Here is a 13986-nt window from a genome sequence, read left to right on the forward strand (position 1 = left end):
GTGAAAATACAGACACAGTACCAATATTGGAAAAATAGAAAATAATTTCATCATGAAATTTCAGTACTTATCCAGCTACAATCCTTTTAAAAGTCAGTCAGGTTTGTCACTACCCTTAGCTCTAGTAGTTTGTAGAAATTCATGAAGATCTGGCAACAAATATCCATTTAAACACAACAAATTGAGAGAGACATTTAGCAGTGGCAGCAGCTCAAGACAGCGCCCATTTCATTTCATATGCAGGTATGCAGGTACTTGTTTTGAAAGTCCTAAACAAGGTATAGCAGTCGTTGATAGGATATGCAGCTTATAGAACACGGATAACCTCTATACAGCGCTCAAATCGGACACAATAGAACAATAGACCATTCAGTGCGTTGATTTTCGCAATTACACTCAGTACGCCAGTGACCCTCCTCTATTGTTATGCATATAGTCGCGCTAAAAGTCGATCAAATCAGCATATTTCAGAAATACACCTTTTTGCTTTTAAATTAATTTTCTCGGTCAAATAAAAAACAATAATTTTATTTTTTATATAATGTCGGATAAAAACATGGCACTTGGATATACCTTTAAAAAGATTTTGTTATAGATCTCAACTTCGCCCGTAGAGCTTTTTATTTGAATTAAGTTCGCTATTCAAACTAATATCTGAATATAGTTCGCCGACTCTATAGAGGCCCACACCACTCTTCGCCATACATACATTATCCCAGCCACATTTCCCTAACATAATATGAAATATAAAAACAATTAAGAAATTTATTTTGGCAGAGGCGCCGGCGGGGTTCGAACCCACGCTGCACTGAGCAGTACTATAATACACCAGCGCCTTAGACCGTTCGGCCGTAAGGGCTTGATTGCATCATGATGAAAAATTTAAACATATAATCCCAACTTTATTACTTCAACATACCACGTGACAAGCAAAGACAGAAAACGTACCATATTTTGGAATTTTATTTGTTTAAAAACATTAATGTGTATTAATAGCGCTCAATTGTTGACAACTGCGTGTTCTATATACAATAAATGAGCCTACGCACAATAGTTTTTTCATACATTATATCGATTTTGACTCGCACGTGCTCGCCGTATCATGGTATACCAAAAGTATGTCGGTGTGGCGTGGCCTACCATTTTTCTTGTAGCTTCTTGTATACACGTCGATGTTTTCATCATTTATACAATAAATCCACATTAGACCCCTAATTTTATTTCAATAGATTAGATTACCATAAAAACGAAACAGTAATCATTGGTAGGGTCTAATGTCATTTTTACATGGAATTTTCAAGGTTTTTTCCATCGCCATTCTCGCTCAATTAAAAAATATTTTGGCGTATATAAAATTGAAATAAAATTCTCTGCCTCATAAACGACATCAAATGTGCCACAATCGGGTATCACGAATCGTTATATATGATGTGCAGTTAATATTCATATTTTCTTTTATACAGAGGATGCTTCATTTTTGACAGGAAAAATATTTTCTTGAAAACCCTCTCGGTTATTTCAAAACAGTAACCACGCTTCCCTAGAATGTGCAATAAATTGGCATTAAAAATTTTCTTATTCTAACAGCAAGCGTTTCTAAAATGCAGTATGGCGAAATGTGGTGTAATAGAGGCCCTGCATGAAATTATCGATTGGCTCCAAACAAAGGATTTGAGCCGGTGTCCTTCACCGTAGTTATGGCGGAGTGCAGTCCATTCAATCATATGTGACCCGGCAGCACAAACGAGCCGTAAATTCCCTAAATTGTATTCTGAGTTATGGTGTAAAATGTGTATGAAGGTCGTATTCATCGGTCACTTAAGCTGCCGCGACATCTGTCTTATTTTGATAGTCACAACACCAATCAATAATCCTATTATTGAAGTGGATAATAAGCTTCTACCTTAGATGGCTATAGAACTTTTAATAGCTCTGGTCTTTGTTTGCTTTTGCTAAATCCTTTTCAAGTGGTGGGTTATTTGTATAGGTATGCATAACCAACAATTAACAATGAGATAACCTTCTTAAACCTCGTTGACTTGGGGATGATTTGAAATGACCGCCAATTATGACTGTTTGATATTTATTGCCAGCAATGTGGAAAAAGAGACACACATAGAAACGGAAAAAGCTATAATTTTGTTGAAGGAGCAAAGTTTAACTAACCATAACTCCGCTTCTGGATATCGTTTGAAGTCAAATGATATACCATTTTAAGTTTATGATGTTTATTTTTAAACACGAAATAAAACAAAATTGACCGGTGGAGGAATTTACGGCTCATTCGCCGTGGACGGTCACATATGTCGTCATCAACTTATTGTAGTGTTATGTGTGTGAGACGAACTGTCACGGTAGATTGCAATCATGCTTTTGTTGAATGCATTTGAGTAGTCCGCCATATTTACGGGATGATAGTCACATGCAAGGCCTCTATAAGGCACAGCGTGTGGGTCCACACCACTCTTCGCCATACATACATTCTCCCAGCCACATTTCCCTAACATAATATGAAATTTAAAAAAATGAAATTTATTTTGGCAGAGGTGCCGGCGGGGTTCGAAACCACGCTGCACTGAGCCGCTATAATGTATTCCTATACAGTATTGACATAACACCAGCGCCTTAGACCGCTCGACCATAAAGGCTTGATGATGTCATGATGAAAATTTAAAAATATAATCGCAACTTCATTACTTCAACATTTGCTTGCTTCTTCTTCTTTCGTGTCCTTACATCAAACTGTTCTTATCCACTGAGAAACACACTTTTGTGCCCGTTGAGAAAATTGCGCCAGATCGTCTGTCGTCACAGGATCTTCCAAAAGCGGGCATTCCAGCAGATGCTGCATCGTCTGTGGCTCTTGTCCACAATCACACATGGTCGGGCCACTGATGTATCCCCATTTGTGAAGGGTATCCTTGCAACGCCCAACACCGGTTCGGAGGCGGTTAAGGCATCTCAAGTTTGCCCAGACTTCGTTTGCTCCTGGAGGTAGTGATTCTGTGGGTTGAATCCCCATCTCAGTGGTGACTGCTTCAGATGAAAGCCTTTCTTTCCACATCTGGGTGCGAGCCTCTGATGATGTTGTTTGCAGAGGAGGGTGCTTGTGATGAAGCTTTTCCTTGACTTCAACCGTCTGGTTGGTGGTGTGTGGTTGAAGAGGGGGTGTCTTACGTCCGTGGTCTGTTTACGGCGTTCCTCTTTGCTTGCCACAGCTCTCCGGATGTCAGGTGGTGCGATACCTGCCAAGAGGTAGACCTTGTCCATGTTGGTAGGCCTTAGACATCCTGTGATGGAGCGGCAGCTTGCGTTGAGTGCAGAGTCTGGCTTCCTAGCATGTGATGATCTCTCCCAAGCAGGGCATGCTTGCTTACTTGCTATTGTCGACTCTTGTAGTCGGACTCCCATAATGGCTCTCCAAACTGCTCTGTCTAGCATACAATTTTTGATGTCTGGGCCTGTTAATCCCGTATCATCTGCCAACATCTTGATATAATCCTTCTTGGGTGGACCTCTTGTTCGCTTTCCATGTTTGGGCTGCCACATAAGAACAATTGAAGCTGCTTCCTCTTCGCTTCTTGCACAGTGCCCTGCAAACTTTAACCTTCTAATCCTGAGCCTCTCAGAGATTGGTCACATATTCCCATATAGTTCTTTGTTGGTGGTGTGAGTTTGCCATGAGATATCTAGTGCCTTCCGCAAGAGACGGGTATAGCAGCCATCCATAGCTTTTCTCATTTTGGTTGTTATTGTCCATGTTTCAGCGCCATATGTTAGTACCGATTCTACAGTGGTGTTAATAACTTGATCTTTAGAGCTCTTGGCAGATTACTTTTCCAGATCTTGTCCATGCTGTTGCATGCTTTCCAAGCAAGTGCCTTTCTGATGTTGAAGTCCTTCTCACTACTGGCAGTCCATGCACCTAGATATTTGAAGTCATGCACTATCTCCAATTCCTTCCGTCCAGTGTTTTTATTGAAGATGGAGTTTCCTTGTACAGCATTGCCTTGGTCTTCTTGGCATTCATTCCTAGTCCTACTTTCTGTGCAGCAGCTTCAACAAGATGTAACAGTTCTTGTGCGTCCTTGAGGTTGTCAGCTATAAGAGCAATATCGTCTGCAAAATCCAGGTCTGTGATTGTGCGCGGGCTTATTCGCCTACTTTTCCTGGGCTCCAGAGTAAAGCCAAGTCGCTCTTCATTGCCTTCCATAGCCTTCCTTAAAACATAATCAAGGACTACGATACAGAGGAATGGTGCCAGAGTGTCTCCCTGCAGGACTCCTGCTTGGATCTCAAAATCCTTAGTGACCCCATCAGGTGATGTGACATGAGCTATAGTATGATGGTACATGCATCCTATGGCAGCCACTAGCCTCTCTGGGACTCCATATGCTCTCATTATGTCAAGCATTTTCCCACGGTGGATGGTATCAAATGTAGGTATCACAGGAAACCTCCTGCTTGGATCTCAAAATCCTTAGTGACCCCATCAGGTGATGTGACATGAGCTATAGTATGATGGTACATGCATCCTATGGCAGCCACTAGCCTCTCTGGGACTCCATATGCTCTCATTATGTCAAGCATTTTCCCACGGTGGATGGTATCAAATGTAGGTATCACAGGGAAACCTCCTGCTTGGATCTCAAAATCCTTAGTGACCCCATCAGGTGATGTGACATGAGCTATAGTATGATGGTACATGCATCCTATGGCAGCCACTAGCCTCTCTGGGACTCCATATGCTCTCATTATGTCAAGCATTTTCCCACGGTGGATGGTATCAAATGTAGGTATCACAGGGAAACCTCAGTTAACACATTTGTTAGTCAGTCAAAATGGCCTAAACCGGCAATACAAATTTACATTGAAATTAAAAAGAAGCTTTTTAAGAAGGAAACCTTCATAAATATGTTGTCTATACTTCACTTGACCCAAATATATGATTTTTTTTGGTGATGAGAGACTCGCACATGGAATTTCAGAGAGATTTTGATAGCAGTTCCATTAAAAAAGGTGCTATCGTCATGAGACTAAGATCTAGAAACACCCCGTAATGCTGTTTTGGGGAATTTTGCTAGCAGAATCTTTTTGATGAAAGTCAATCTTTGACAAGATGTAACTTTGCTACGGAAAGTGCTATGACAAAAAGGTTTTCAGTGTTGGCTTTCTTTACTCAAGGGCTTTAATTTGATATATAAAATGATGCAGTTTGATGGCAAATTTGAATTCACCTGGCATACCTATCAAATGCCTTCTTGAAATCGATGAATATTACTGCTGCATTCAGATTGTTGTTCTTGACTTCCTCAATTATCCTCCTTAGAGCAAGAATTTGTGACACCGTAGATCTCCCAGGTCGAAAACCATTCTGGTTGAATCTCAGGACCGGGTCAAGGTAAGGGCGAATCCTATTGAGTAGCAGCCTATTTTGGAATTTTATTTGTTTAAAAACATTAATGTGTATTAATAGCGCTCAATTGTTGATAACTGCGTGTTCTATATACAATAAATGAGCCTACCCACAATGGTTTTTTCATACATTATATCGATTTTGACTCGCACGTGCTCACCGTATACTAAAAGTATGTCAGTGTGGCGTGGCCTACCATTTTTCTTGTAGCTTCTTGTATACACGTCGATGTTTTCATCATTTATACAATAAATCCACATTAGACCCCTAATTTTATTTCAGGAAATAAAAGATTAGATTACCATAAAAACGAAACAGTAATCATTGGCGGTGTCTAATGTCATTTTTACATGGAATTTTCAACGTTTTTTCTATCGCCATTCTCGCTCAAATATTTTGGCGTATATAAAATTGAAATAAAATTCTCTGCCTCATAAACGACATCAAATGTGCCACAATTGGGTATCACGAATCGTTATATATGATGTCCAGAGGATGCTTCAGTTTTGACAGGAAAAATATTTTCTTGAAAACCCTCTCACTCGGTTATTTCAAAACGGTAACCACGCTTCCCTAGAATGTGCAATAAATTAGCATTAAAAATTTCTTATTTTAACAGCATTCTAGAAACTCTTGCAGTATGGCGAAATGTGGTGTAGTGTGGGTCTATATAGTTTTGTCAGAATATCTGTTTTGAATTCATCTTTTTTCTCTTGCTGACAAAATGTCCAACTCAGTACTTCATTTCATACATCAGCAGAAATAATCAATATTTTTATTGTGGCTGGCAAAATCATCCATCCATGGGTACATTTGCGAGTTGATTTTGACAAAATTGGTAGTCGGAATCAGTGTCCGAATTAAGAAAATATTAAAGGGGTTGTCCCACGGACAACCAGGTTGTAATGTCTAGTTGTCCACCAAAGTTTTTGGTTGTCAGTAACTACATGTGACCAATAAAGTGGAGTGAGTGTGGTCAATTTATGAGCAATTACTCTTAAATATTTAACAAGTTATCAGTTGTGTCAGGTTTGAGCAAACTAACATGCTGAAAAAGTTACTTTTGGCTGTAGATCTTTGGTTGTCCGCCGGACAACTAGAGCATTATTTTCGGTTGTCCGGTGTATGTTTTGGTTGTCCCGGGCGAACGGACAACCAACATTTCGAACACTGGTCGGAATTGAAAAATGGTGCAATCAAAACCGCAATTTATATGATATATACTATATAGCCATATATGATAGACTTTTTAAAGTAAGAAATCACCATTCTGAGGCTCTAATTCAGGCATGAGAGTGGGCTTTGATAAAAAAAACCCTCTGAAATATTATCATACCTGCCAACATTGAAAACCTAGAAAACAGAGTACATGGCGAACGTAGGGCGCGAAGCCCCCTGTAGTATCGCCTCTGACGGTGGGGTTGAGGGGGCGAAGCCCCCAAAGCTAGAGGGTTTCTACACTGTAAAAACCCTTGTAAGCCCCTTCACAGAAGACACATTTTATAGAAAAACAACAATAAAGAACAAGGTGAAAATGAAGCCCTAGGCTTTTATACACTTTGAGGAGGGATTTATACTCCATATCTAGCAACAATTTCAACACATATTTGATGACTACAATGAAAAAAATGTGAAAAAACATTCTGGGATCTGTTTTATAAGTTTGAAAAATATGCTTCCTTCACACAGAAAATGTGGTTAATGTGCTTTTAAAAATGCAGTTTCCTATACTTTTGTACATAACGATCATTCGTTGAAGCCATTTTTGGGCTTTATAACAAGGCCTATGTGACTGATAGGACATTGATATGATGCACAATACAAAGGTGAACATTTAAAAAAAATCCATTTTTTCTTAATTTTTTCAAAGTTTTTGGTGACTTTAGAGAACCTCTAGACCTATTCTGAAGGTTTGCATTTCAGGAGGGATATATACTCCATATCTGGCAACAATTTCAACACAATCATTTGATGACTGCAACCTTTGAAGTATGAAAAAACATTCTGGGACCCGTTTTTACAAGTTTGAAAAATATGCTTCCTTCACATAGAAAATGTGCTTTTAAAAATGCAGTTTCCTATACTTTTGTACATAACAATCATTCATTGAAGCGATTTTTTGACTTTATAACAAGGCCTACGTGACTGATAGGACACTGATATAATGCACAATACAAAGTTAAAAATTCAGAAAAAAAAAATCCATTTAAAAAAAAAACATGTCAAAGTTTTGTTGACTTTGGAGAACCACTAGACGTATTCTGAAGTGCTAGGATCATTCCCAGTTATTTTGAAAAAATTGGGAAAAAATTACAAAAAATTACAGTTTGTTATCCGTAATATGAAACCACTAACTAATGTTTACCTCTTCATCTATCACATTATTATACATGCATTCGTTTTCTATGCATTTATAATATGTGCTAGATGAAGAGGTAAACATTAGTTAGTGGTTTGCATATTAAAGGGCATTTCGTGATCCACAGCCTCATCCCCCACTTTTCTCAAAAAAGTTGAGATTTTTATATCACTGGAAACCTCTGGCTACATGTTTATGTACAAAATATTTCTTGCAGATTAATTCGTTTTGCAAAGATATCGTGAAATTTGAATTTCGTTCTGGTGCACCAGAACGAAATTACAACGCATTGTCTATGGAGCAGTGTAATACATAATCATGCATAACTCGCAAACGCAAAATCGGAATCAACTGAAATTTTGGGAATAGGCTTTTTCGTGGATATGTACTGAAAAATGTCATAAAAAGAGGATGCTAGGATCACGAAATACTCCTTTAAGGATAACAAACTGTAATTTTTTTATAATTTTTTCCCAATTGTTTTCAAATTAACTGTGAATGATCCTAGAATTTCAGAATAGGTCCAGTGGTTCTCCAAAGTCGCCGAAAACTTTGGAAAAGAAATTAAAATTTAAAATTTAAAAAAAAAAAAAAAAAAAAAAAAAAAAATTTATTTTATTTTTTTAATTTTTCTGTGACCTCCAATTTTTTTTCTGGGAACGGCGCGGCCGCGTTACCGCGGATTTCGAGGGCCTGGCCATAACTTTCAGGTTTTTTGGGACACTTTGACCTCTGAAATATCTGGAAAATTGCTGTAATCATTAATTTATTATTGTAATATGTTATCATTATAAATAATAAAATAATTAATTTATACAATAATCAAATTTTTGGGTTTGTTTTTATTCTAGTAACACGTTTTAAGTTATATTTTGTACGCTCAAAACCCCAATTTTTCTGAATTTTCCCGATAGGTCAAAGGACAAAGTGTCCCAAAACTGCAAATGCATTGCAAACTTCCAATGCCGATTGGGCTTATTGAGCAATGCAATTTTTGCTAAAACTCACTACCATTTGCAAGGTGCTGTGAACTACTTTGTTTTCTGCTGCTTCGACCAACAATACATCGTATACCCTTAATTGTCCATCAGACAGACAAAGTCAGAACAGGGAAGTGCTGAGGGTAAACACTAGGGAGCTCTCGTTCGAATGAAGTCAGGAAAATTGGATGTGTGTGCAAAATTTTATTTTATTTGTTTTAAATAATTTCATTTACCATGAAAGTGTTGTAGTTTTTAAGTTTCAAGTTTTTATTTGAAAATTGTTTTTACATCAGTGTCACTCGATCCGATGGTGCATCCAAGACATTAAATATACAAACAAAACTGTATTAAACAAAACAAAATACTCGACAAGCAAAAGGTACAAATAAATAATCTAAAGTGAGAAAGAAATAACAACCATGTACCCTTAAAAATGTTGTTTATCTAAACCTTGCTAATTATCACCCAGCATGACCGTCTATGATTATGGCGTAAAACACTAGGATCCAAAACATTCTCATCTATTAGTGCACAGTTCTTTAACTCCAATACATTTGTACATTCATTGAATGACCTTTGGAAATTGGGGTACAAAAACCTCATACTCTGCAACTTGAGGTCAAATTTTGCACTATGATTGTTTGGTTAATGTTATTGGACTATGGCATTGGGATAAGGCCATTGTGGTGAGAATCAAATATCACAGGGCTCACTGTAAAAGCTGGTCAGAAAAGGTAGTCAGAAAAGGTAGTCAGAAAAGGTGGTCAGGTTATGGAAACACCCAGCCTCAAGACTCCTTTCCTCAAAGTTCCTTTACCTAAAAATTAATTGACACTGCCTTTCAACATGAAAGGGAGGGTAACAGTTGAAGGTATGCGAAACTATACCTATGCATGATATTATTAATAATATCATATTGTTTCAGTATTCAAAGGAGCTTAGTGCGGAGGCATGCATCACATTAGTAACGCTATTTAAACAAAAATCATATTCTCATTCAAACATGTGAGCACATGAACAACTACAATAAAACACTGCATATGTTCACATCAAAATGCAGTATCACTAGAAAAAAAATGATCAGTCATCAAATATATTTAATTTCAAACTTTTTCTTGAACAGTTCACCAGTAAAATAATGTCATGAATAGACTTATAGTACACGCTTATAGCAGAATAAAATTGCCTTGAATATTACTCTGTCTCCTGCATTCGCATTTAATATTAGTTTCACTTTAAAGAATATTTACCCTGTCCATTCTTCTAGGTAGGTAATTCATACATATTATTATAACTGTATTCTACTTCACTATTGCCTCATATGATACATTGCCTCTTGCTTTACTCTAAAAGACTATGTTATTGTTACCTTATATAATTAAACATTTTACTGCGTCAATATACATAATATCGCCCTAGTAGATAAAAAACAATGTCTCCAACTGTTCATTCAATCTATACCCATTCCAGCTCAAATAAATGCGATGCCTGCACATCCATCATAACAGCCACAAGGGTGCATAAATTCCACACTGACCAACTGCCTCCTACCTACAAACGTGCATTACAACCGACCTACATTCCACAACCATGTTTTCCAATCGTGCCTGAGCGCTCCCTTTTAAAGGGTTTTTTATTATATAAGGCTTTTTCAGTGCCTTGACCTGACCGATAGCCAGTTGGATGGAGAGGGCAAATTTTACTGCAAATTCTGTCACATTTGAATTCAGTGCATTCATGATCATTTGATCTACTGATTTATTTATTTATTACAGATATGTCTTCAACATCTGCTGCAAGTGTTATTTCCGACTCGCCAAGGTCACTGTCCATGGCTCCTGCATCTTCCAACGATCAGGTAAAAATTTTATATATTATTAATCGCAGGCTGTGCCCCATCCCCATTCACACAGAATCGGAAATATATAAAAATAGAAAAAAAAGATATTGCTGTTTTAACTTAGTAAATAAGCTTTAAAATGGCATCAAGTTTGTTTTGTATCATGATAATCTTTGTGGAAGACTCTGGGGTGAGCGGCCGACAGTGAGAGCGAAGCCCAAATTTGCACCGTAATGCTAGCACCTCAGGGGCATTTCTTAGTACATGAAAGGGACATAAAAAGCGAATTTTCCAAAATATAATTAATAATACTATACGGGATACATCACTCATACAGAATACACAATTACACACTGAAATGGGATTGATAACACGAACAGGATCTAGGAAATTGGTGATTGCCTTGATGAAAAACTTCAGCACTTTTACTCTTTGATTTTCTTCAACACTTTTTTTGCTCTTTGGTTAAGTAGCCTACTACTGGTATTACGACCTAAAGAGTTAGGTCCGTATGCACAAAAAGTTAGACCGGGTCTAAAGTTAGACCTGGTCTAAGTGGAATTTAGTCCCAGGAAAAGGGACGTTTTCCTTTACATTTGCTTACGATATTTTGCATTATTTTTGAACTCTGCATTTAAATCTTTAGAATTTGCTAGCTACTTTGAAGGAAATAGGAGTAAAGGACCATTCCTGATGGAACTAAAATCCACTTAGACCAGGTCTAACTTTAGACCAGTCTAACTCTTTTTATACGGACCATAAGGTCTATCCGTTTTCATAGCAGATTTGAAGGAAAAATTCACTAATAATGATACATAGCCTAGTGCTCATTTGAAATATGGTAGAAAGTTTGCAGAGCTAGTAGAGAAATTACATTATAATTCCTTTGCTAATAATACCGATTTTGTATCTCGACAGAAAAGACCTGCTGTCGCATTTCTCAATGACGAGGACTTTATGGAAAAGCAAAAAATGATCCAGGAACATAGACGAACGCACTTACAACAAATGTGCCAGACCTATCAAAGAGAAACACGTGACATCAAAGAAATGCTTTCTGACTACGAAAAATATCACGGGACCCTGCTAGTGGATGATAAGCATAAAATATTACACTGTAACACCCCGAAAGTAGCCGGAACCAGTTGGAAGAGGGTTCTTAATGTTTTAACTGGGCAGACGAATTCAACGTCGCAGGGAACTGGATATGAAAATGTCAACATTGCCAGAAATATAAGACGACTGGCGAGTTACACGCCTTCAGAAATCGACCATATTCTAAAAACTTACACCAAATTTATGTTTGCGCGTCATCCTTTTAGCAGACTACTCTCAGCGTTTAATAATAAATTGGCGCCAAATTCAACGGACACACGAAATAGACAAATATTCAGGGATGCCGTTGGTGAAGTCATTCAAATGGCCTTCCATCCGTGCACAAATCAACGCGCACGTAGACGAAAAATTACTTGTGAATATAACATTACATTTCACGATTTTGTACGGTTTCTAATTGATCCTCGTATGGAACCATTTCAGGGAAATGTCCACTGGAAGTCTAACTATGAATTATGCAAGCCTTGTGATATCAAGTATGACATCATTGGCAAATATGAAAGTTTAGTAGAAGATGCCAATTATGTGTTAAAAGTGACCAACGTAGACCATCTAGTGAGCTTCCCATCAGGAGAAGGCAACGCAGACACAAGCACTCATAGTTCAAATCAGCAAAAACTAGTGGCTGCCTACAAGCAAATGTCGTTGCATGATATTGAATCACTTGTTCGGTTTTTCAAAATGGATTTTCTATTGTTTGATTATCCTGTGGCTACCTCAGAAGAATTTTACAGGATATTGAATGTGAAAAAGCACTCGGATAGTGACCTGAACGCATTGAAAGGCATCAAGATATTTTGATGTCTCAGATTGGCGCGAGCGCTCTGTTGATGAAGGACATACGCGGAGCTTTGTGTTCACTTCAATGGCGCCTATCTGTTGCTATGACAGACGATTGATTCAGCTAAATCAGAACCCAACTTCCGTGTTTACGCTCTGCACACTCACGAAATGTAAACAAGTGCCGTTCTTCTCTGACAAAAACTTTAAATAGTGGATGCCACTAAAGGCCGGCCACTGGTGTATACTGTTATAACTCAAATGCAGAATATTGCATGGAAACCCGGTACTTAAAAGACAATGACAAGACAAAATGTCTGCAATGGGTGCGTCGTCAAATTGACAAGGCTTTCGAGATTTTGTCTGTACGTAGGCCTACGTGTGACTCCGCGGACCTATGGACGGAAGCAACATTTAGCTGTTAAAGATATGGTCGTCAGTGCCGTAGCCAGGTTTTCTGATATCAAATGATTTAGATTTTTGAAATTCGCGATTTCTTTGAGACGAAATTGCAGATCTGCTGGTTTCATACTTTCTGCTGCTTGCCGCTCAGCGGCGTGACGCTTTATCATGCCGCTTGCATTTTTTTGCAAGCGGAGCGGCAGCGGTATGACCATGATGACTATGAAAGACAATATTGCTGCTCAGCACCGCCAAAAATCGTTTCCTTAAGCGGCACCGCTCCCGAGTTGAATTGAATTCAACTACTAGCGATCTGCTGCTTGGGCAAAGAGCTGCAAAGCGGTGGAGTGATCAATATACAATTACCGTTGGTCGCCGCTAGTGTTTCTGGTGCGACTGCGCAGTGCAGTAGAATCGTCGTCAAAGCGGCAAGCGGTAGAAAGTTTGAATTTAACCCGCTTAAGGGGTGGGGTATGAACGTTTGGACAGTATTTATCGTGGGACATTAGAGCACATCAGATATATCGAATCGCATTCTGAATACGAAGAATGTCCTTCTGATTAAATAATTTAGATTTTTTGAAATTCGCAATGTAATACACATTTTATGGCAAATGATTAAAAATGGATATTTTTGATATTTAACAGTACTCAAAGTAAACTTTATAAATCTGATGATTTATACTTAAAGTGTATGTAGGTGGGATGAAAAGCCGACGATCAATTGAAAATTTTGACCTTTCGTATTGAAGATATGGTGTTTTTCCCAAAACACAAAAAAAATTAGGTCTTTTAGGGAAAAATCCATATCTTCGATATGAAAGGTCAAAATTTTCAATTGATCGTCGGATTTTCCTCTCAGCTACATGCACTTTTAAGAATATGTCATTAGATTTATAAAATTTACTTCGAGGACTGTTATATATCAAAAATGTGAAAAATATCAATTTTTTATAATTTGTCATAAAATTTGTAGGCCTACTATATCGTGAATTTCAAAAAATTAAAACTATTTGATATCAGAAAGACATTCTTCGTATTCAGAATGCAATTCGATATGTCTGATGTGCTCTCATGTCCCACAAATAAT

The 13986-nt window shown here is 37.8% G+C and overlaps 1 protein-coding gene across 1 annotated transcript in view; it reads left to right on the forward strand.

The window, feature by feature from the left end:
• LOC140144333 (carbohydrate sulfotransferase 13-like) overlaps window positions 1-12882 on the forward strand; it is a 36681-nt gene extending 23799 nt beyond the window's left edge. The window contains exons 2-3 of the mRNA XM_072166158.1: window positions 10534-10616; window positions 11517-12882. Of these exons, the coding sequence (XP_072022259.1) occupies window positions 10534-10616; window positions 11517-12515 (1082 nt within the window). The 3' untranslated portion in view covers window positions 12516-12882. The remainder of the gene's footprint in view (window positions 1-10533; window positions 10617-11516) is intronic.
• The last annotated feature ends 1104 nt before the right edge of the window (window positions 12883-13986 follow it).

The sequence above is a fragment of the Amphiura filiformis genome, unplaced genomic scaffold, assembly GCF_039555335.1.
Source record: "Amphiura filiformis unplaced genomic scaffold, Afil_fr2py scaffold_50, whole genome shotgun sequence".
Classification (NCBI taxonomy): Eukaryota; Metazoa; Echinodermata; class Ophiuroidea; order Amphilepidida; family Amphiuridae; genus Amphiura; species Amphiura filiformis.